Source organism: Pantherophis guttatus, chromosome 4 (genome assembly GCF_059756535.1).
Source record: "Pantherophis guttatus breed Tessera chromosome 4, ASM5975653v1, whole genome shotgun sequence".
Classification (NCBI taxonomy): Eukaryota; Metazoa; Chordata; class Lepidosauria; order Squamata; family Colubridae; genus Pantherophis; species Pantherophis guttatus.
The window spans coordinates 89447769-89473019 of record NC_142066.1 but is presented as its reverse complement, the minus strand read 5'-3'; the positions used below and the strand labels follow the sequence as shown (position 1 = coordinate 89473019).

At 35.2% G+C, this 25251-nt stretch overlaps 1 protein-coding gene across 1 annotated transcript in view; it reads right to left on the bottom strand.

Annotated features, from left to right (window-relative positions):
* Positions 1-25251, bottom strand: part of STAC (SH3 and cysteine rich domain) — an 88858-nt gene that overhangs the window by 10210 nt on the left and 53397 nt on the right. The window contains exons 7-10 of the mRNA XM_087893672.1: positions 12796-12863; positions 11512-11600; positions 11218-11269; positions 10421-10555 (exon numbers count right to left, since the gene is read on the bottom strand). Coding sequence (XP_087749798.1) covers positions 10421-10555; positions 11218-11269; positions 11512-11600; positions 12796-12863 — 344 coding nt within the window. The remainder of the gene's footprint in view (positions 1-10420; positions 10556-11217; positions 11270-11511; positions 11601-12795; positions 12864-25251) is intronic.

Sequence of the window (25251 nt, the reverse complement as noted above, 5' to 3'; positions counted from 1 at the left end):
TTTTTGTATTTTATGGAGGGTTTCAAGGGGCCTACTAAGTCCATATGGATTAATTGAAAAATGGAGTTAGATGTTTGTGTTGCCTTTTTTGGCCTGGGTTTGGTTTTGAGTTTAGAGCATTTACACAATGAACACACAAGATAGTTTTTACAACCTTTTACTTTCAAGCCATCAAGCAATTAATCATTTTTTGTACAACAGGGAAGCTAATGTGACCCAGCTTCCTGTGTAAAAGATGTGCACATTCATCATGTATGGGTTTGCCTATTGAAATCTTCTCCTTATTTGGTGAATTGTAAGTGTGGCAGTCATGAGGGGTGGTTTCTGGTATATTTCCCTCTATTCCCTCATAGTTACTTCTCATGCTTTCGGTGAGTGCTGGGCTTTCCTTGGTGTCTATGTTAGCATTTACACTTGGGTGATCATTTCCTTCAGGGTTAAGGTATGGAAGGCCTCCTCTGATTATGACCCTACCTATGTTTTTACTACCCTTGTTCATGTATGCCTTTCCTTCCTTAAATGTGGTCTCAATGCCCATGTCTTTACTTAATTTTAAAATGGCAAGTATATTGTAGGGTATTTCAGGAACTAGTAATACCCCTCTATTTTGCCTACTCCTGGTAAGTGTATGTTTCCCTTACCGGTCACTAATACATTGTTTTGGTTGGCTACTTTGATTAGGTAGTTCTCCTTAGCGAATGATGATAGTAATTCCTTGTTGTATGTGGTGTGGTTAGATGCTCCAGAGTCTAAGAGCCATGTATTTTTCTTCCTTACTAGGTTGTCTTTGTTTTCTTGATCTCCAAGACCGTAAAGTGATCCTGACTGACTTTCCCTAGAGTTGTCTCTGTGCTTATCTCTTGGGTTGGGTGAATCTCTGCGCCTGTATCTATGATCTGGGGAGTGCCTCTCTTGGAATCTAGGTCTGAAATCCTGTCTGTCTCTGTGCTGGTAGTGTTCCCTTCCTTTGGTGTTCCTAGGGCAGTCTCTTTTGTAATGGTTCTTAGAACTACATAGGAAACACTCAGGTGTGTCGTGATCTCTATTTTGGAACCCCACCCTTTTTGATAGGTCTGTGATCTCGGCGTTGCAGGGAGCGGTCCTTCCTTAGATTGTCTTCAGCTATCAATTTATTGGTTAGTTCTTCTGTTGAGAGGTGTCCTAATGTAAGGCTGTCCAGCTGTGCGATGAAGTTATCCCAGCTGGGATCCAGAGAGTTAATTATGATACTTTTCATACTCTCCTCAGCTATAATTTCTCCCCTCTTTAATAATTCAGCTCTGGTGGCATTTAAAGTTAGTAGGTGCTCACTCATGGATGTCCCTGCTTTTAATCTTGCTGAGTGAAAATCTCTAGAAATTCTAGTTGTGGTGGCCACACTCTTGCTATAGAACAGATCAAACATTTTTTGAATCAGTTCTGTTACAGTTAAGTAGTGGTTGATGCTGGGGTATATACTAGGAGAGATGCTGGCTATCAGCAGATAAAATGCTTTATGGTGTAAACAGTCTAATTCAAATGTCCATGGTCTTTCAGGGGGGATCAGTAATTAGGAATAGTATATTTTCTCTTAAGAACACTACCTGGAGTTGTTGATTCCACTCCAGGAGGTTAGACCCATCTAATTTTAATTTTGGGAAATCAATAGGTAGAATCCCGGGGCTATGAGAAACATTACTTACAGAGGGTGGCTGTCCATGGTTCTGAATATGAGGGAAGCCACAATATGGCAATGGTATACTAGCTGGCAGTTTAAATGGACAGGCTTGCATTATTTTTTCTTTACTCCTTTCAAAGTGGCTTTGCACATGCGCGAGTATCATTCTCGCTCTGGAGTCGTCGGAAGAGGTTCCTTTTGCTGCTGCTCCTGATTGAAAGCCTTGTTCTATCAGGTTGGGCTCGGATTCAGTCTTGAGAGGCCAGCAGTAAGTGAAAGATGGTAGAGACTTCGCCTCGGTTGCTGGTGTGCTGTCTGGTGGGGAGACTTGTTTGATCGGGTGAGGTTGCTGCACTCGCGTTGGCAGCGTGAATGCATGGTTCTCGTCCGGGGTGTGCTGCGGCATCAGTGCTCTGGTGGCGATTTCCGCATCCCTTGAGTGGTTTCCCTTTGTGTGATCATCGTTGCCTCTCGCCTCCTGGTTGTCTTAGGTGTGTTCGGGAGGTGAGTGGGTATTTTCATTTCTGGGCCAAAAGCAGCTGTTAGTGTTTTTATGGCCCTTTCTACCTCGAGTTCAGTAGGTGGGCTTTCGGGGTCTGATTCAGATCTTTCTTTATATTTGTCATGTGATGTTTCTTTTGTTTTTGTGTATGGATCGTTCATGCCGGCCATTTTGAATTTGGGCCTCTCACAGGTTGAGGGTCGGCCATCTTTGTTGGTTGCTCAATCAAAGATGGCTGCCTTTCGAAAATTGGCGCGAAACTTCTCTCAGCTGATTCATGAGGCGAGCTGCACTGGCTCCCGGTGGTCTTCCGGGTGCGCTTCAAGGTTTTGGTTACCACCTTTAGAGCGCTTCATGGCATCGGACCGGGGTATTTACGAGACCGCCTTCTGCTACCAATAGCCTCTCACCGACCAGTACACTCCCATAGAGAGGGGCTTCTCAGGGTGCTGTCGGCCAAACAGTGTCAACTGGTGGCCCCCAGGGGGAGAGCCTTCTCTGTGGGGGCACCTACCATCTGGAACAAGCTCCCCCCAGAGATACGGAGGATCCTGGACCTGTGCACGTTTCATCGTGCTCTCAAAACTTTTTTATTTCAGCAGGTTGGCCTGGCCTAACTCTCCTCTTTTAAATTTTTAATTCGTTTGATTTTATAAATTGGGTGTTTTAATCTGTGTTTTGGCCAAAATATTTAATAATTTTAAGGGATTTTTTAATATTTGTATTATCTGTATTTTATCTTGGCTGTTCACTGCCCTGAGTCCTGCGGGAGTAGCGTGGTATAGAAATTTGATTAATAAATAAATAAATAAATAAATAAAGGAAGGAAGGAAGGAAGGAAGGAAGGAAGGAAGGAAGGAAGGAAGGAAGGAAGTTGCTGGGTGTTTTGTTTCTCACCGGGCTGTCTTCTGTTTTCTTCAGGCTTATTCCGCGGCCCTCGTTCTCTGCCCTGTGTTCCTCTATCAGGTACCGGAGTTTCTCGATTAGGTGTTTGATTCTATTAGCTTCAGTAGATTTTGCCTCAGGTCATTGTTCTCTCGTGGATCTAATGTGTCATCAGCCCTCTTCTTGGTTCTTTTTTCATCGTCCTCTGGCATGTGTTTTAACTCTGGTGTTTGTTCTTTATTGTCTAGCATTAGTTACACCGCCATTTGTTTTGAATATACTCTGGTATTTATTCTCTTTTTATTTTCGGTCATGCTTTGGAGTTATGGGTTTTTTTAACCATCCTCTGCTACCATATTTGTTACTTTAATTCGAGGATCTAACCCAATAACTGGCATAGACCATAGATATTTTTAACATTAATTATTTATTCAGAACATCTTATTCTAATCACAGGTGATCTACTGGAACTACAATTGGACTTCGAAGCAGTCCCTTATATACCTAGGAGGTGGAGTCAAGGTAAGGAGGGGTTAAGGGGAGAAGGCAAGTGGGGGTGGTTTTGTGTTAACTCTTACTTTACCATGCTGTTAGTCACATACATTATGTGTTAGGCATTTATATGTGACAGCAACTCCAGAGGACAACTAAACAAACTACAAAAACAGAAGCAGTGGGAGGAGTAAGGCCAAAAAGTAAAATGCATGCAGATGCTCCAGAAGCTTCAGGGTGCTAAGAATGGCAACTAGATTTCTGACTAGGAATGTTAATGGCCTAAATTAACCACAAAAGAGGAGAAAAATATTTCATTATTTGAAAGTTTAAAAATGAAGTAATCTGTCTACAAGAGATTTATATTAGAATGAAAGATCAAAAATATTTAATAAATGCAAGGTTAGGTACACATTTTGTTGCATCTGCTCCAGAGAAGAAGAATGGTATAGTTATATACCTAAAAAAAGACTTAATTGCTAAACTAATTGAAGCAGACGATCAAGGAAGATCCATAGCAATTGAACTTTTAATAAAAGGGGAAAAATACTTTTAATTGGAGTATATGCAACAACAGGAAAACCAACAACAGGAAAAATTTTACAAGCTTTTACATTCCAGGTTACTACAATGGGATTATAAATCATGCATTTTATTGGGTGATTGGAATGGAGTTTTGGACACTAAAAAAGATAAGAAGGGGCTCTTGCAGAATATCTCAACACGTGCCAGATTGCCAAAATCGTTTTTTTGAAATGATGGATGATATGGAGTTGAGAGATATCTGGTGAGAGAGGAAATCTGAAGAAAAAGATTTTACTTTTTTTTCTGATAGACATCAATCTTTTTCTAGGATTGATTTTATATTAATTACTAATGATCTCTTTTCTAGGGTGAAGAAGACGAAGATATGTCCAAGAGTTTTAACGGATCATAGTTCAGTTTGGATGGAATTAGAGTATGGAAAGGGATTTAAGAGGTCTTGGAGGTTAAATGAAAATCTGTTTAGATATGAGGAAAATGTAAAAGAATGTAAAAAACTTATGAAAGAATTTTTCATTATGAATATGCATAAGGGTACATCTATGGAAATGGTTTGGGATGCAAGTAAAGCATATATGAGAGGTATTTTGATATATTTGAACAATAAACATAGACATAAACAGGAAAAAAAAGGAAGGACTTAGAAGAGGAAATAAAAAAAAATCAAGCTTTGATATTGAACCCAGCAGACAAGAAAATAAAAGAGGCAATTAACTTACTGCGAGGGAAATTTAATATGTTAATGGCAGACCAAGTTGCAACTAACTTGCAATATGCTAAACACAATAATTTTTGCAATGCTAACAAACCAGGGAGATGGTTAGCATATCTGTTAAGGAAAAAACAATAGTCACGGACTATAGAGAAAATAGAATATAAAGGTAAAAAGGTTTATCAGCAAAATATGACTAAAAAAGCATTTTTAGAATTTTATACGAGGTTGTATGCTAGTGATAAAATTCAAAGTATAGATATAGATCGATATTTACAGAAAGAGAATATTTCTATAATTACAAAAAAGCAAAGGGAGGGTTTAAATCAACCGATAACTTCTGAGGAAATTATGTTTGCAATTAAGCAGTTGAAAGTGGGTAAAGCCCCTGGGATGGATGGTTTGACAGCCACTTATTATGAATACTTGCAGTTAGAAATGGTGGGACCACTTAAGGAATTATTTACTAATATACAATCTGGAGGAGATGTACCCCCATCCTGGAGGGCAGCTTTTATTTCTTTGATTCCAAAGGAGGATCAAGACCACACCCAGCCCAAAAATTACAGGCCTATATCACTTTTAAATACAGATTATAAGATTTTTGCTAAAATACTAGCAAATAGGTTAATGACAGTCATGCAACAGATGATTCATAATGATCAAACTGGTTTTATAAATGGTAGACAAATGAAGAGTAATGTAAGGCAAGTTGTTAACCTATTAGAGTATTTGGGGAAGAACAACCAAGTCCCTGTGGTGCTAATATTTCTTGATGCGGAGAAAGCATTCGATTGATTGAATTGGCATTTCTTATTGAAAATAATAGAAAAGATGCAGTTTGGAGAATATTTTACACACTCTATTAGGGCAATATATCAGAGGCAAAGGCAAACAAACAGCACAAATAATAATTAATGGTAGCTTAAGAGATACTTTTAATATAGAAAAAGGAACAAGACAAGGATGTCCCTTTTCTCCATTATTATTTATTTTGACTTTGGAATTTTTGTTGAGTAAAATATGTTGGTCGGATAAAATAAAGGGAATTAAAATTAGGCAGTATGACTACAGATTACGAGTATTTGCAGATGACTTGGTTGTTACTTTAACCCAACCATTACAGTCGGTTGTAGGTTTAATGGATATAATTAATCAATATGGACAAGTATCTGGATTTAAAATAAATGCAGGGAAAATGAAGATAATAACTAAAAACATGACTACAAATCAAAAAGAAGAATTAGAAAGACTAACAGGATTTGAAATAGTAAAAAAAGTTAAGTATTTAGGGGTTTACATTATGACATCAAATGCGAAATTATTTAAGCATAATTATGGTCCGTTGTGGCAAAAAATACAGAGAGAGATGAAAAATTGGAAAAAATTACAATTATCTTTGTTGGGAAGAATAGCAGCAATAAAAATGAATGTTTTGCCTAAGTTTTTATTTCTTTTTCAAATGATACCAATACTTAAAAAAGATGAAAATTTGAAGATATGGCAGAAGGGTATTAATAATTTTGTTTGGGCAGGAAAGAGACCGAGAATAAAGCAAAAAATAATGCAGGATATACGTGAAAGAGGAGATCTCAAAATGCCCAATTTTAAGATTATATTATGAGGCAGCTGCCCTATTAGCAATTAGTTTTTAGATGAATACAACAGAAGAAAGAATATTGAATATTGAGGGATATGATTTGGTTTATGGTTGGCATGCTTATTTATTATATGATAAGAAAGTGGATAAGACTTTTAAAAGTCACATATTAAGGAATGCTTTATTGTGTGTCTGGAAAAAGTATCAGTATAAATTAAACAATAAGTTACCAATGTGGGTAATACCCAGACACGCGATAGAGAACATAAGTGTAGAGCAAAAACAAGATGTGACTACTTATAAAGAGCTTCTTAATAAGGAAAGAGGTATACTACAATTAAAATCTTTGAATCAATTAAGAGAAGAAATGATAATTCAAACATGGTTTCAGTATGGACAGCTGCAAGCTAGATGGAGAGAAGATCAGAAAACTGGTATTTTGCAGAATGAGAAGAACTTGGTAAAACAAATTAGAGACCAAAGTCAAATGCATATAAAAATGTTGTATAATGCATTGGTAGAAATAGATTCAGAAATAGAGCTAGTTAAGGACTGTATGATAAAATGGGCACAAAATATTGAAGAACCAATAATGATGGAAACGTGGGAAAAAATATGGGTTAAAAATGTAAAGTTTATGCAAGCCCAAAACTTAAGAGAGAATTTTTATAAAATGTTTTATAGATGACATCTAGATCCTAAAAAGTTAGCCTGTATGTATCCAAGTTTGCAACCTAAGTGTTGGAGATGCAAATGTGATGATGCCACGTATTATCATATATGGTGGACATGTAAAAAAATTAAGGCATTTTGGATAAAAATATGGTGGATTATCCAAAATATTCTCAAGAAGAAGATAAAATTTACTCCACAGTTCTTTCTGTTGGGTATAATTATGGATTGTACGGTTATAGAGACCAAATTGATTTTAAATTTAATAACAGCAGCCAGATTTTTGGTGGCGCAGTATTGGAAGAAGGAAGACTTACTTACTATTGAAGAATGGACATTAAAAGTAGTGAATTTAGCAGAGATGGCAAAAATTTCAGCATACTTGAAGGACCATTCAAATGAAAGATATATATCAGAATGGAGAAGATGGATTGACTATATTCAAAACAAATATCGGACTATCGTTTCAAATAGCTTATGAATGAAACAAAAAAAAATATTTTTTCTTTTTGAATTATGTTTTGTTAGTTGAAAGGGGAGTTAAAGAGCAAAAGGGAGTTTGGAGGAGGGATGGGGGGAGGAGGAATGGGAAAAATTGTTGTAATATTTGATAAAACTTTTTAATAAAAAATATTTGATTGTGCTGAAATGGACAAATTAAGAATTGAACTGAAAGGACAAATAGATTCAGAACACTATGTATCATGGGAGAAGTGGTACAACTGGATTGGGAACAGAAAAAAGAAAAAAAATAGACAAAATAGAAGTAGAATTAAAATCTATAGTAAAAATGTATAGAGTGTATTTGAATTGGAATGTTATGGTATGTAAATGGTCACAGTTATGCCTAAAATGTGAGTAAAATTTGTTTATTTGTAAAAATGCAATAAAAATATTAATTAGAAAAAAGAAAAAAGAAAGTGCTGCACCTGGCCAGAAGTCAGTTTTGGTGGCCAAATATGAAGATCGATGTGGAAGATTATGACCTGTACCACTTGTGCAGCCATGAAAATGAGACCTGGGAGACCTCCTGGGCTCCTCCAGCAAGTAGCCAACCTTAACTGACCATGGGGGGAAATCACAATGAACTTTATAGTCAAGCTCCCAGAGAGTGGAGGAAATACAGTGATTTGGATGGTGATAGATTAGTTTTCCAAGCAAGCCCACTTCACTGCCCACTTCACTGGGATTACCCTCAGCAAAGAAACTGGCGAAGATTTTATCAAACAAATTTACTGACTGCATGGAGTATCCGATTAATCTCAGACTGAGGCATCCAATTCACCATTAAGTTCTGGAGGGAGTTTCTGAAATCAATTGGGTCCACTCAAGGACTTAGCTTGGCTTTCCATCTGAGTATGAACGGGGCTGCGAAACGAGTGAACGCAATGGTGGAGCAATATATAAGATGTTATGTTATGACCTGCTGCCATTTGCAGAAGTTGTTTACAACAACACCATACATAGCAGCACTGGCCTGACCCTCTTTCAGGTCACCAGCAGCATGGATTTTGTCTCCATGCCCAAGCTGCCCAGGGAGCCACCATCCTCCATGACCCTGACTGAGTGGATGGAATCACTAAAGAAGAGGTGGGAAAACATCAAAAAAGCACTGACAGAAGTCGCTGAGGCATATAAAAAACAAGTGGATAAGCACTGATTTCTCCAGCCCCCCTTCCATGTGGGAGATCGGGTTTACCTACCAACCAAATATATAAAATTGAAGTTGCCCAGTAAAAAGCTGGAACCGAAATTTTTAGGACCTTTCCTAATAGTGAAAATAATTAACCCAGTAACAGTTCAGCTTAACCTCCCATGCATACTAGGAAAAGTGCATCCTGTCTTTCAGCTCTTTTCAGGGCATTTTGGGGCCAGTTTTTCGGCCAGTTTTCCGAGTCATTTTTTGGGCCGTTGTGGATGTTCAGTAGTAGTAAATAAATAGAGAGGAAAATTGAGTCAAAGGCCTCAACAAGGTACAATTTCCCTCTCTATTTATTTGCTACTACTGAACATCCAAAATGGTCTGAAAAATGGCCAAAAAATGACCCCCAAAAGGGCCCAAAAATGGTCAAAAATGCCCCCCAAAACAGGGCTTTGTTCCTGGGAGGAAGGAACAAAATTGCAAATGGATTGTAGGAAGTCAAAAAGGCAGGCAGCAACGTTAACATTTCTGTGTTGCGATGCTTGCCCTCTGGAGTGAGATCCTTCCTGAAATCTATGTGGCTCTCACCCTATTGACATTCCAGAAGTCCTTGAAGACTTGGCTGTTTTCCTGGCCTGGGTTAGAATGGATAGAAATGCTTCTTGGATGTATTTTTTGTATGCATTTTATATTTAGCAGTAGGATTCAAGTTATCTATTCTACATTATGCTTCTATTTTTGTTTGCTATATTGTGAGATGTATGTATGTATGAATGTTTGTATGTATGTATGTGGGCCCAATTGGCAAAAGAAAGCTCAGAACCATATAGTTGGAAACATGCAGAAGAGCCCTTCATCCTGCAGTAGGTAGACAATGGCTAAAATGTATGTATCTATGATTAAACTAAATGACAAAAGGCCTAGTCTGGTATAAGGCAGATTTTTTCACTCTTCATTTTCTATAAACTCAGTTTGCCACTGATTTTAGCTCCCCCTGTCCTTTCACAGCTATTGATTTAAATTTGATATTTGTATCAATGTAATTGTAATGTATCAATGTAAACTTGATATTTGTATGTTTATAAAAATAGCAAAATTACTTTTTCTCCTATATGCATTGGGGCATGTATTAATAATATCTTTTTCAATAAGCATGACAACCGTTGCCCTTTCCTGGACCAGCTTTGTATTAATTTTGTTGACTATTTTATCCATGGGTTTGAATCCCAAATATATATGTGTGTGTGTGTGTGTGTGTGTGTGTGTGTGTGTGTGTGTGTGTAGGTCTTTGGTTATTCGGGTCTTCTCCCACGTAAAATTGGAAGTGTCTTGGCGATCTCACATTGCTCCTGGAAGCACGAAGCCGAGAACACCAGCCTGAAGATGACGAATGAGACTTCGTCGAAACGTCGCCAAGACACTTCCAATTTTACGTGGGAGAAGACCCGAATAACCAAAGACCTACATAGATAGATAGATAGATAGATAGATAGATAGATAGATAGATAGATATAGATATAGATATAGATATAGATATAGATATATAGATATAGATATATAGATATAGATATAGATATAGATATAGATATAGATATATAGAGAGAGAGACAGAGAGAGAGACAGAGAGAGAGAGAGAGAGACAGAGAGAGAGAGAGTCATGAACCATGGAATCCTTAAAATGTTAAAACAGAGGAAAGATTTCTAAGTTTACTTACTTGATTCTCTTTTAGAGTTATCTGCCCTTGTTCCTTGCATCCAATAAAGGTTCTGATACATTTGAAAACATTTTCATCTTGTAATCTTTGAACAAAATTAGCAGGAAAAAAACCAATTCGATCTTTTATTTTTCCCTGTGAATAGGACATGGTGAGAAGATGACCATTACATAGTATTAAAGTTTCTATTTTGTATATGTTATTTTTCTACCACTTTATCAAGGTGAAATGTTCTGTTTTCCCTTCAGCTACTAAGATGGCTAGCTTTATAAAATAACTCCTGCATAGTCTACAATCACTTACTGAGTTTCATTAAAGTTCAAAGGAATTTGAATTTAATCATTCTACCCTTGGTCAGATGCTGTAATCCATCTTCCCCTACATTGGCACCCCAAATATGGCAGACTACAATTCCCTTCATCAATATTCAGCAAATGGTTTGCATGCTGGTTGAGGATAATGGAAACTATAATCCAATATATTTGGAGAACATCCTGTTGGTTCTATAATTGGTGACAATTTCTAATGTAGATAACCAGATAATTTGATGGGTTGTTTGCATTCTCCTGCTCTATCTTTTGGATTTTAGTCTGAAAAAGAAGGAAGGTTTCTTAATTTTTGCACTATGAAAAAGAACTAACCAAAAAGAGTTAACCAAAAAACTATGCTGGGGAAAAAATAGTTCTATAACAGAGTATTGAGTTACAAATGAATTTGTACTAATGTATTGACCAAAAAAGTATAATACAATATTCATTTTTTCCATTTTAACATTATTGAAGCTATTTTGATTGTACCTTCCACCAATCTTCATTTGAATCCTCTAGAAGTATAATTCTATCTCCTGGCCTATGATTAAAAAAACAGAAACATTGCAATTAGTTTATATGTCTCTATTAATATGCAAAGCACTACTATATTCTGTCATATATTCACCCATCAGACTGCATTGTAGAATTATACAAAATTATCTGTAATGTTTAGGTGATGCAATATTGATGGGATTAAAAACTATTGCTTTTGATTTCAATAAAATTAGCTAAGCAAGCCAATCACAACTAAATGAAATATACAGTGTATACTAGCATTACCTCATTTCCAAATCTTCATGCTCCTGTGGTACAAATTTGTACAAGGCCACATAGGTATTCATCTGTATTGTATCTTTATTAAGAGATCCCTTGAAAGGGGGGAGCAAAGAAGAGGAAAATAGATTACTACCAGTTTTGCAAAAACACCATATTGGAAATCATAGATACTTTTCCTTAGACATGTGGTATATTGAAATATATTTGGTTTGTTGAGTACCCATGACCAATGGCTACATTTTGGTTTGACTTTATTCTTTGTCCTTAACTCACTGTAGAACAAAAATGGTGAAATATATCTACAGAATCTAAATTTATTTTGAAATAAAATTAAAAAAGCAAGAGAAGGGATATTTAGCAATGAATAACTCCTCTAGCAAACTCTGTTTGAGAAGCTACTAAGTATTATAAATAGTACAACAGCTTTGTATTATCTGCTGAACTGGTACAATTCCAAATCCACCAAACAAGACATATACAAAAGAGTGATCTAGGAAGGTAAATGGGGAATTTGGAAAGAAATTGCTTTTGACTACATACAGAATTAAAATATTTTTTCTCAGTATCAGAACTGGCTTTATACACAAATCTATTTTCTTTCAAGCTTTCTTGAACTCAGTAAGCTTATATTAAGAGAGGGAGAAAAGGCTTTTTATGATTGTTCTCATTCAATCATTGGGAACTGGAACCAGTGCCTCAAATATGAGGTCCATGCAAAGAGAATAGTAAGGACAGGTGAGAAGATTATAGGAAGCTAGCTTCCTGTTATTTAGGGTACTACTTATAAACACTATGCACTTAGATCTTGAAGCATTGTTAGAGACCCCAAACATCCGCTTTACGGTCTGTTTCTGTTGCTTCCCCTCTGGGAGGAGGTTTTGAAGTATCTATACCAGGACTACTAGATTCTGTAACAGCTTTGTTCCTTATGCAATCCGTCTTCTAAACTCACAAGAGTCTTTTTTTTCGCCATGCATACATACAACTCTGTGTCATATACATGTGTGTATGTGGGTATATACATAATGGTGATCTTTTGAGAGCTGAATGTAATGAAATTTCATTTTAATTTAGGCTGATTAGTGTACTTTTAAAGTGACAATAAAGTTTCTGTATCTATCCTATCCTATCCTATCCTATTAATTCCAAGTTTTATTTTTAAAAATTGATATTTGGGGAACAGAAAGCTTATTCTGCAAATTATCATTTATTATCATATTTATATTTTTATTTATTAATTTATATATTCACATTAAATATAATATGCTATTATATTTAAAAAGTCACCTGTAGTGCAGAGTTAATTTTCTTTGGTTCTCCAAAATCTGACATACTGTTTACTGAATATGTAAATACTGTAATCAGAGAGAAAAATATATTTTAGGATTAAGAGCTGACCTGCCAAAGAACATCACCAGTTATACTATTATTATGTTTTCACTTCATTTTGACTTTGCCTGCAAGGATTTGTAGCTTTCACTCCTATTAAAGATGCCCTTCCTAAGGGTTAACCACCAATGTACTATACTTCTATTTCTAGCTGTGAAATTTTTTAAAGAGAAAGGGTTGAAAGCCATAAACATTGATTCCATTATTGGTATTAAAAACTTCACTTTTTTAAAAATAATTTTTATTGAACATTTTTTAATACGAACAAACAAACAAAAAAACCAAACAAAATTAGATATTTACATCTTCTTCTTTTCAACATCTTCGCATCAGTAATCTATATTTATACATTTTCTCTTTCTTATCTTAATCTATTTCTTATACATATATTCCTAGTACATCATATATATATATATATATTCTCTTAATCTAAATATTTTATTTACATTTAACATAAACAGGTACCTAATTTCCTTTCCACAATTTGTATCTTCCCATTTATTTCCATATTTCTCCATTTAATTTAACCATTGTTTAGTTTTCTTTTCTCCCTTTTTTCTTTTTTCCCTTTCTCCTCCAACCATTTATACCATTTCTCCCAGACTAAATAATAATCTGTTTCATCTTTTTCTTATATCTCCTTTGTGAGTTTATCCATTCCCGCACATTTCATAATTTTTCTAATCACCTTGTCTTCTGATGTTATGTCATTGTTTTTCCATTTTTGGGCAAAAACTATTCGTGCTGCTGTCAATATGTGAATAATTAAGTATCTTATTTCTTTTTCATATGGCCAGGTAATTATTCCCAGTAAGAAAATTTCTGGCCTCATTTTATTTGTTGATTTATAATTTCTTCTATTTGTATTTTAATTGTTTACCAAAATTGTTTTACCTTCTGGCAGGACCACCACATGTGATAATAAATTCCTTTTTGATGTTTACATTTCTAACATCACAGGGAAGTATTTGGAAACATCTTAGCCAATCTGGCAGGTGGGAGATGCCACCTATAAAACATTTTATACATATTTTCTTTATAGGGTACAGACATTGTTAGTTTGTAATTTATATTCCATAATTTCTCCCATTTATCTAATTCAATGTTGTATCCAAAATTCTTTTGTCCAAATTATCATATTTTCTTTAACTACCTCTTCTTCCAATTTGTATCTTAATAAATAATTATAGGGTTTTTAAAATCAATTTGTCTTCTGTTCCCTGAAGAATTTTATCTAATTCATATGTTCCCTTTTGAAATCCAATTGTGCCAAATCTGTCCTATATCTAGATTATTTGCATATAGGGCGACCAATCAATGTCTGTACCCAATTCTTTCAATTCTTGTCTTGTTCTTAATTCCCCTTGATTATTCAGCAGTTCCTCGTAAGTTTTCATTTTGGCAATATCTAGAGCATTTGGGTAGATTTGTGCCTCCATAGTGGATAGCCATTCCGGAATTTTTTCATAATGTTTCTTTTTTATCTCCTGTCATTTCTGTAGCAATGCTTCCCAGATCAAATGTCTTTGAAAATATCTGTGTTGTCTACTTTTTCCCTCCTACAGGAAAGCATGCCATCCATTTTGTAGGTTGTACCCCTCTAATGACAGTATTCTTTTGTTTTTTAGTTCCATCCAATCTTTAATCCATATCAATGAAGTTGTTTTGTAATATGTTTCCCAGTCTGGAAGTGCTAATCCTCCTCTCTCCTTTGTGTCTTGTAAATATTTTTTTTTTTAATATACTTTATTAAATTTTTCCATTATAAAAGAAAGAAAAAAAAGATATACAATCTCTATTTCCTTCAGAGGTACAGTGTTTACACAATTTACGGAATCATACGTCAAATAAACTTCATCCTTAGCTGTTCAATATTCTATGCAATATAGCTCGTACTTCAAGTGCATAACAAGTCATATCCTAAAATCATGTTTTTGTCTTGTTCTTCAACCAATTGTACCAATTTCCCCATACTTCATAATATTTAGATTTCTCCTCATTATTTATCTCACTCATCAATTTTGCCATTTCTGCGCACTCTAGGATTTTGTTTATTAGTATTTCTTCTGAGGGTATGGATTTATTTTTCCAGTATTTCGCAAAGGCTAGTCTAGCCGCAGTTGTAATCTGGATTATGAGTTGAGTTTTGTTGTTATTGAGGCTGTCTCCGATTATACCCAGGAGGAAGATTTCTGGAGATAAAACTATCTCCTGTCCCGTTATTTCACATAGCCAATATCGAATTTTTGACCAGAACCTTTTGGTCTCTGGACAGGCCCACCATAGATGATAGAAAATGCCGACCGTTTTTCCATATTTCCAACACGTGGCTGAGAGATTGGGAAACATTTTCGCTAACCTAGCTGGTGCTAGATACCACCTGTGTAGCATTTTATAATGGTTTTCTCTGAATGTTACCGATTTCATCATTTTATAATTCCTATTCCAGGCCATCTCCCAGTCGTTAAAATTTAATCTGTATCCCAGGTTTTTTTCCCCAGGTATTTAGCTGATTTTTTGCTATAATCTCTGCTCTATCCTCATCTAGTAAGAAGTTATATATTTTTGCTAGCATTTTCTTGTCTATTCCCCAAATAATTTTGTCAAAATTTCCATATTTAGCTTCTATACCAAATTGATCTCTGTCTTTTTGGAATCTTGAATTAATCTGCAGGTAATTCCACCAATCCAAGTTGAAACCCTGGTCCTTCAATAAATCCAAAGATTTGAGCTTCCCCTTTTCATCAAGAATATCTTTATATGTGCCCAATTTATAATCATCTCTCCTGTTTGGGGCCATCAACGCTTCCGTAATAGAAAGCCAGTTAGGTACCTTAGTATAAATCCTCTGTCTAATTTCCTCCCACGTGCGTATAAGTGTCTCCCTAATTTTGTGTTTATGAAAGTAGGATTTTTTCTTGTTCTTTGTGTCCCACAGGTGAGCATGCCATCCTTCCAATAGGTCATGTCCTTCTAATGTCAGGATTCTCCTATTTCGTAACGTGATCCACTCCTTAATCCAAATTATTTTCGCTGCCTTTTGGTATATTTCCCAATCGGGGAGCCCGAATCCTCCCAAATTTCTTTTTCCTTGCAGTATCTTGAAGGAGATCTTCGATTTCTTACCCTCCCATAAAAAATTTCTAATGTGTTTGTTCAGGTCCAGAAAGAATTTTTTATCTAAGGTTATCGGAATATTTTGAAATAGGAACAGAATTTTAGGTAGGATGTTCATTTTAATCGCTGCTATTTTACCAATCAGAGACAGTTTTAGCCTTTTCCATCTTTCTAGGTCTTGATATATTTTCTGCGATAGAGGGATATAATTGTCTTCTTTTAATGATGAGAATCTCGCAGTGATCCATATTCCCAAATATTTTATTTTCTTAACTACCTGGAGGCCTAATAAATCTTCCAATTCCTTTTTTTGTGAATCTGTCATATTTTTCACTATTATTTTAGTTTTTTTCCTATTGAGTTTAAGGCCCGCCACTTCTCCATAATTCTGTATTTCCTGCATTAATTTTAAACCGGTTTCTAATGGATCTTCTATTATGAGGGCTACGTCGTCTGCAAAAGCTTGCATTTTAAATATTTCCTTCCTGATCTTTAATCCTTTAATTTCTTTATTGGCTCTGATCTTTCTAAGTAGCACCTCTAACACCAGAATATAAAGTAGGGGGGATAGGGGGCATTCCTGCCTCACTCCTTTTTGGATCTGAAATACCTGAGTTTTATCTCCATTCATTAATATGTTTGCCCTCTGTTTGTGGTAGATGTTCTCGATCATCTTCCTAAAATTCGTCCCGAATCCCATTAGATTAATTTGGTTAATCATAAAAGTCCAATTCAAATTGTCAAACGCCTTCTGGGCATCGACAAACATTAGGGCCAGCTGTTTTTCGGGATGTTGTTCATAGAATTCTATGGTGTTCAATACTGTTCTCAAGTTGTCTCTGATCTGTCTCCCTGGTAGAAAGCCATTTTGATCTTTGTGGATCCACTGATTTAAAATTTTTTTGACCCTCTCTGCAATTATGTTCGTGAACAGTTTGTAGTCTGCGTTCAGCAAGGAGATGGGTCTATAATTAGATATCTGTTTCGAGTCAGCACCTTCTTTCAGTATGAGCATCAAATACGCTTCCCTCCAGGTATCCGGGATTGTTGTACCAGCCAGAGCCTCATTAAATGTTTCTAATAGTTCTAGTTTCAGGGCTTCATCAAATTTTAGATATATTTCCCCAGGAAGACCATCTGGGCCTGGGGTTTTGTTTTTCTTTATTTTAGAGAGGGCGGTTTTTAATTCCTCTATAGTGATCTTTTCATTCAACATTTCCTTTTCTTCTTCTGTAATTTGGGGTAAGCTGGCTTCCATCAAATACTGTTCCACCTTATTTGACTCAATTTCTTCATTTTTGTATAGGCATTCATAGAATTCTCTTATGCTTTCTAATTTGTCTTTTTCCTTCGTCAGAAGGTTGCCCTGAGAGTCTTCTAATACCAATATTTGATTTTTTTTCCTTCTCTTTTTTTAATTTATAAGCAAGCCATCTCCCCGACTTATTGGCATTCTCAAAGCAATAATGTTTAGATCTTTTTATTTTTCATGCCATCTCCTCCTGGTCCAATAGATTCAGTCTGTGTCTCGCAATCGACCACTGTTGTTTAATCGCCTCATCTCCCGGACGTTGCTGGAGTTCATCTTCAGCTTGTAATAGCTTTTTAGTATGCTCTTCCCTGATCTTCCTTTTTTCCTTGTTTTTAAAGGCTGTATATGAGATGGCTACCCCTCTCACATAAGCCTTCATGGTGTCCCAAACAATTTCTTTGGCTGTATCTTGTTTCCCGTTTTCTATGAAAAAGCACTTTACTTCTTCATTCAGTTTCAGTGTGAACTCTTTATCATTTAGCAGGTTGGTCCTTAAACTCCATCTCTGTTGTTTTCTCTTGGTATCGTGGTGTCAGCTAACTTCAAGAAACTTATGGTCTGCCCAGGCATTTGTACACATATCAACCTTTTTGATTTCCAGGCCTAATTTCCTAGTAGCCCAGACCATGTCTATTCTGGACCAAGTGTTCTGCGGCATTGAATAGAATGTAAATTGTCTATCCTGGGGGTGTAAAGTACGCCACATATCTATTAAGTTTATCTCGTCCACCAAGTCAAAGAAACTCTTTGGTAAGGGAGATCTTTTATTCTTTTTAATTATATCACTTTTATAGTCTCTATTTGGGTCAACAATTCCATTAAAGTCCCCTAACATGCATATTTCATTATGTGCCCATTTTGCAAGCTGTTCATGCAATTTCCGATAAAATTTCCCTTGTTTTTTGTTTGGGGCGTAGACCCCTACCAATAACATCTTAGAATTACCTCTCATTATTTCTATTAGTATTCTCCCTTTTTCATCCTTATATTTACATTCTGCTTCTATTCCTTTCTTGACGTAGATAGCAACCCCCCTTTTTCTTTTCTCAGCTAGTGAAACAAATACTTTACCAAATTTGGTATAATTTAGATAGTTGGCTTCATCTTTTTTTATATGCACCTCCTGAATACAGATTATATCGGGATTCCGTTTCGCCAGTTTGGACAATATTATCTTTCTCTTTTTATAATCATTTAAGCCATTAACGTTTAACGATAAGATCTTTGTATCATTCATTCCTGATGTTGGTATCTGGTCTCTAGTTCTTATTTGCCTTTAAGGTTATTGCTCTTACTGGTCTAGTTTTTTTCCCTTTTTCTTCTGTGTCTTCCTTTTTCTTCTCCTCTTCTATATCTTCCCTTGGGCTTTGTTCTTGAGATATTTCTTCTTCCGTATTCACTGTTTCGATTTCCTCCTTACTAATTTGTTCCTCTTCTCCTCCCCTTAGCTGATCTAGGAAATCTTGGGCAGCACTTAAACAGTCAATTTTAATTTTTCTCCCTTGCCATGATATTAACATTCCTTCTGGCAAGAGCCACCTAAATATTATGCTTCTCCTATTTAGTTGACTTGTCAGAAATCTGTAGTTTTTCCTCCTTTCCCTCACTCTCCTTGGGATTTGTTTTAAAATGTTCACTTCTTTTCCCCCATACATAATTTGTTCCTCCCGGGCTATATTATACAGAATATCTCTCATTTTTTTTCTAGCAAACCGAACGTGGACCTCTCTAGGGAGCCTATTTCTTCTCACGTAGTTTGTTTGAACTCTGTACACCTCATCAATCTCTCGAATTATTTCCTGCTTATCTTGTTGGAGGGTCTCCGCGATCAACTCGGCCATCTTGTCTCCTAGGTCCTCTTCTTTGTCTTCCAATATGTTTTGGAATCGAAGGTAAAACGAGGCCTTATCCATCTCAAGTTGTATCAGGGCGTCTTCCGTTTCTTTGTTCTGCGCCAACAGAGTTTGGTCAACTATGTCCAATTTCTTCTCGTTTTTTTCAATCCTTTGTTCTGCTTTTTGGATTCTATTTTCATTACTGGCAATAGAGATTTGAATCTCATTCATTTTGGAATCTAGTGCGTGTATGTCCAATTTTAATTCAGAATGGCTGTTCAATAGTTTCTCTTGCATCGCAAGCATGGTTTCTTGTATTGATAGCAGAGAAGATTGTACCATTTGCAGCGTTGGGGTTACTGGGGATTTGTCTGTTTTCTGGAGACCTTCTACTGATTTCTGGGTAGCTGGGGATGACATTGCTAGCGTAGGATTGGATGGCACTTTTTTACCAGTTTTTGCAATTGTTGATGTCAAACTTGCCATTTCTTTCAAAAGCAATTTTTGGTCTCTTATTATGTTCTCTATCTTTCTCCAGATAATCATCCAGTGGCACTTGCCACTTTTTGTTCAGGGGCAAATCCTTAAATCCTTGTTAACCTCCTTTATTAATTCCGAGTAAACTCTTAATAGATTTTAGTTAATGCTTAATTTCCCAATTAATATAGTAGAATAGTTTAACGTTTCCAACAAACAACAATCACTTTTGGCAATCTAGTCCTATATTATCAAATTATACCTTTAAATATTATATCTAAAAAGTTTTACTTAATTTTAACCTAAATCTATTAATAGCTTAGATAAATACAATAGGATCAATGTAATTGAATAATCACTATAAAAGTTCACAGAAGAAAATATGTAGATAGGGTAGAAAATTAGCTTCTTAATTAATTAATTAATTCCTAAGAAGATAATCAAATGCATGCATAAACAATTGATATATTATCTGTAAGAGATCAGTGTCTATATAAAAATATCAAAAATATCTTTGCTAAATATTATGATAATATACTATAAGTTAATCACGTTAATATAAATATGTAAATATAAAAGTTAACTGTGCATATAGATTTTTTTTTTCCACAAAGGCAGATTGTCACAGCCTAAGCTCAATAATATTTCTTAGATCTGGACTGTCAGTGAGTCAGCACTTTCAATAGTTCTTAGGCCAGTCTCTGCAATGGCTGTGCTTCCGGTCTCTAGGTTGAACAAACACAATCCACAAACTCCAAACCGCAATCCACAAACTCCAAGCAACAGCCTCCGATCATTCTAAAGCTCTAATTCACCGAGAAAAAAAGAAAACAGTATTCTTTGAATTCCTTATTCTTTTCTCCGATCTTCACCCTGTGCGCGTATTTTCGCCACCTCAGTTTTTTTAAAAGTTCCTCGCCGGCTTGTCAGGCACTTTATCTTCCCGATCAGCTCTCTCCTAGTAATCGCTGCTCACTCCCTCTCCGAGCACTTCTCTCCCGTCTCCACCAGCTCTTCTTCAGATGCCAATTGCACCACAACGGGAAAATTGCCTAATCGCCCAAATCTATCTCGCACTGTAGCCTCCGATCTCCGATGCTTCCTATTTGGTTGTTGGCTTCTGCAGCTTCAGGGCAGCCATTGACAGGCTGACTTGCGCGTGTTGAGTTGACAGAGCTGCCCGGTCTCACAATCAGCGTTGCGCTCCGCTTTCACGCTCACCGAGCTCGCTCTCTAGTCCGCGGGGCTCTCCGGGCACCGCGCCCCCAAGGGGATCCCCAAAACACGGCGAATGAGGGGGTTGAGGAGCAGCGGTCACTCACCCAACGCCATATCACCGCGGATCACCAACCGGAAGTGTAAAGTCAATGAAGTTGTTTTGTAATAAGTTTCCCAGTCTGGAAGTGCTAATCCTCCTCTCTCCTTTGTGTCTTGTAAATGTTTTATTTTGATCCTTGCTTTCTTCCCCTGCCAAATGTAGTTCGCTATAAGTTTTTTAAAATCTTTAAAAAAAATCTTCCCCAGTTTTATCGGAATCACTTGGAATAAAAATAACAATTATAAACTGAGAAATTTCCAATTTAAATTGTCAAAGGCCTTTTGTGCATCCAAGAATATTAGTGCCATTTTTTAATCTGAATTTGCTTCGTAGTATTCAAATACATCAATTATTATTCTCATATTATTATTTTTTTTTGTTTTTTTGGCAGAAAGCCGTTCTGATCAGAATGAATATATTCGTTTATTACTTTTTTTAGTCTTTCTGCAATAATCAACATGAATAATTTGTAATCTATATTTAGTAACGATATTGGTCTATAATTGATTTGTGATTGGTCTGTCTCCTCTTTTGGAATAAGCATGATAATGGCTTCCGTCCAAGAATTGGGAATTTTGGCCTTCAAAAGTGCATCATTAAAAGTTTCGAGTATAATTTCATCTAGTGGTTGTTGACACGATTTATAAAATTCTGCAGGATGCCAACTGGACCTGGAGTTTTATTATTTTTCTGTTTTTTTTCTTGCCTATATTAATTCAATCATACTAATTGGCCTATTCAATATTTCCCTGTGTGTCTCTTCTAATTCTTTTAAATCTGATTTATTTAAATATGGTTTAACGTCTTCTTCAAATATCTCCTCTTGCTCATTTAGCTTTTGAAAAAAAAATGCTATATTTTTTTTATCCTCATTTCTATAATGTGTCTCTCCTTTCTCATCTTGTAATTGGTATATCGTTCTTTTCTCTTTTTTTCAGTTTATAAGCCAACCAACGTCCCATTTTATTTGCATATTCAAAATGGTTTTGCTTTGCTGACTTAATTTTCCATTCTATCTCTATTTGTGTGATCAAATTAATTTGATGTTTTATCAAATTTATTTTTCCTTTGGTCGTTTTATTTTGAGGATCCTTCTGTAGATCAGATTCATATTCTTTAAGCTCTTTTAACAGGTTGTCTCATGCTTGTTGTTTGTTTTTATTTTTCTTCACCATATACACAGTTGTTAGACCTCTTATGTATGCTTTTGCCATGTCCCATAGATTTTGAAGTGAAGTTTCCTCTTTTGTGTTTATCCTGAAAAATATCTTTCATTTCTTTTTCAATCATCTGAATGTATCCTTTATCATTTAATATTTCTTTATTCATCATCCATCTTTTCCTTGTCCATTGTCCTTTCCTTATTACTTTTACTGGGTTATGATCTGCCCACATATTTGTCAATATTTCACTTCTTCTACATCTTTTCTAAGTTCTGTTGTCATCCATACCATGTCTATTCTAGACCATGATTGGTGTGGACTAGAATAGAATGTGTATTGTTTTTTCTTTTTATTTACCTCCCTCCATGTATCTTGAAGACATAGTTCCTGTATCATCTCTTTAAATGTATCTGGAAGAGAAAAGAAAGTCTTTTTCTTAGTTTTATTTTTCTTATTACTCTGGTAGTCTTTTTTCATGTCCGTAATTGCGTTGAAGTCATCTATTATGCAGATGTTTTCGTATTCTAATTCTTTTACTTTGTCATGTATCTTTTTATAAAATTCATTTTGGTTATCATTTGGTGCATAAATCAAAATCAATAGTATTGGTTTTTGTTCTGTTTGTATTTCAATCATTAAGAGCCTTCCATCCTCATCTCTGTGTATTTGTTTTGTTTTCAAATGTTTTTTGATATAAACTGCTATTCCTCGCTTTTTTTGTTCTGCTAATGAAGTATATAAATTTCCTAGTCTTGGATTCTCTAGCATCTTTCAGTGTTGTTTCTTAATATGTACTTCCTGCAAATTTATGATATCCATCTCCAATCTTTTTAACTTTGTAAATGTTTGCATTCTTTTGGCTGGTGCATTTAAACCATTTATGTTTATTGAAATCATTTTTATTTCTTGTTCCATCTTCGTTCTTATTTATTCGTTGTCCTTAGCCTTCTTGTGTTTCTTGTTACTATTTATGTTTTTTCCCTTGCTCCCTCTCTCTCTATTCGTTCTCTTTCCAATCTTCTCTTTTCCTCTTGTTCTCCTTCAGTTTCTTCCGTGGCATATTCTTCTTGGCTTTTACTCTCTGATTCCTCCCTGCTTTCTTGATCTTCCTCCAAGGCAAAATGATGTTCAAAAAACTCCTGGTATCTATCTTAAATTTCTTTTCTTGCCAAGAGATTAGGATGCCCTCCGGTATCAGCTATCAAAACATGACTTTATATTTGTTTAATTGTGATGTGAGAAAGTTGTAATTTTTTCTCTGGTCTCTTACTCGTCTTGGTATTTGTTTGAGTGTTATTATCTCCTTTCCATTATACAATATTGCCTCATCTCTCATTTTTTAATAGATTTCTTCCTTTATTGTTCTTTTAGTAAATCTAACATGCACTTCCTTTGGCAGTTTGTGCCTACATGCATAATTTGAATGCACTCTATAGACCTCGTCAATGTTCCTTCATATATTCTCCTTATCTCTTTGTGTTGTTTCTGCCAGGATCTCTGCCATTATCTCTCCTAAATCTTCATCCTTATTTTCCGTAATATTCTGGAACCTAAGATAAAATGATGCCTTCTCCATTTCCAGATGCACAATTGATTCTTCTAGTTCCCTATTAGTTGACATCTGCTTTTGTTCCAATGTCTCTATTTTCTTATCTGTTTGTTCCATTTTTGATTCTACTTTTTGGATCCTTTGCTCATTCCTAGAAATGTTCTGTTGGATTTTTTCTATTTTATTGTCCATTTTTTAAATATTGTCTTTTATTTCTCCCACATCAGATTTAAGGTCCTCTGGTTTCTTTTTGTTTCTTCGTGATTATTCGCAATGATTTCTTGTGTCTTGTTCATTGCCTTCTGGATCATTGCCAACACTGATTGAATATTTTGTGTACTGGAAATGGAGCCTGTCTTTTCTTTATCTACTCTCAGCATGCTTTCTATCGACCTTTGCTGTGCTGGAAAAGCTGTAAGAGATGCCTGATTTGAGGTTGTTTTCTTATTTATTTTGGTTATCATTGTTGTGCCTGTGCTTGTCATTTTTACTATTTGTTGCAAATTCTTCCAAAATTTCATACAATGACTTACTTTTAATATCCTTAAATTTGTTACTTATAAGAGTCACTTAAATAGTTTTTAAATTTAACCTATATAATGCAATTCCTTGAATGTCAATCTATATTTATAATATTATGACTTTAGCTGTATAAATACATTTATCACGTTTATCACATAAATAAGTAATCACTCTACAAGGCAATGTATTTTACTATATATATTCTATATCCCTTTATATACTTATTTAGGACTCTATAAATTTTAACTCATATATACGTTTATAAAAGAGAAGAAAAAAGAGAATGAGGGGAAAAATTTAAAACTCTAAAAATTCATTAATTTGTTAATAGTATAGTTAGCACAGTATATATAATCAAATATGAAGATAAATAAATATAACTAGCAGTTACTTAAGATTAGTATTCAACATCAATAATCCATTTTATCTCAATTGTTAAGCACTAATTACCAATTAATAATCAATAATTATTAATAATTAATTCTAATTAAAATAATCAGATATTTATCATTAATCACTTGTTTTATGTATATATATATTGTTGTTCTTCTTCCATACAGTCCTCTTTCACTCTTGCATTATTCTCTGCTCAATCCTCTGTTCAGTCCTTTTCCCCCCCCTCTTTTGTCTGCTGCTTAGCCTCCACTTCAACTCTCTTCAAATATAGTTTTTGCTGCCACTCTCCAGAAATGTCCAAATATCCAATTTCAACGTTTTTAGATAAAAAATTCCAATCTCGTTATTTTCCAACTCTGCTCCATCTATAGTTCCATTAGAACCACCACTTCTCCAATCACCATTCCAGTTCTGCCATTCGTTATCTCTTTCTGATTATTTATTTATTTATTTATTTATTTATTTAATTTATATACCGCCCTACTCCCGAAGGATTCAGGGTGGTGAACAGCCAAAAGATAAAATACACATAGTACAAACGTTAAAAACCATTTAAAATACATTAAATACTTTGGCCCAAAACAAATTGAAAACATCCCAATTTATAAGACAAATTTAAAAATAGCAATTTGAAAGGGAAGTTAGGCCAGACCAGCCTGCTGGAA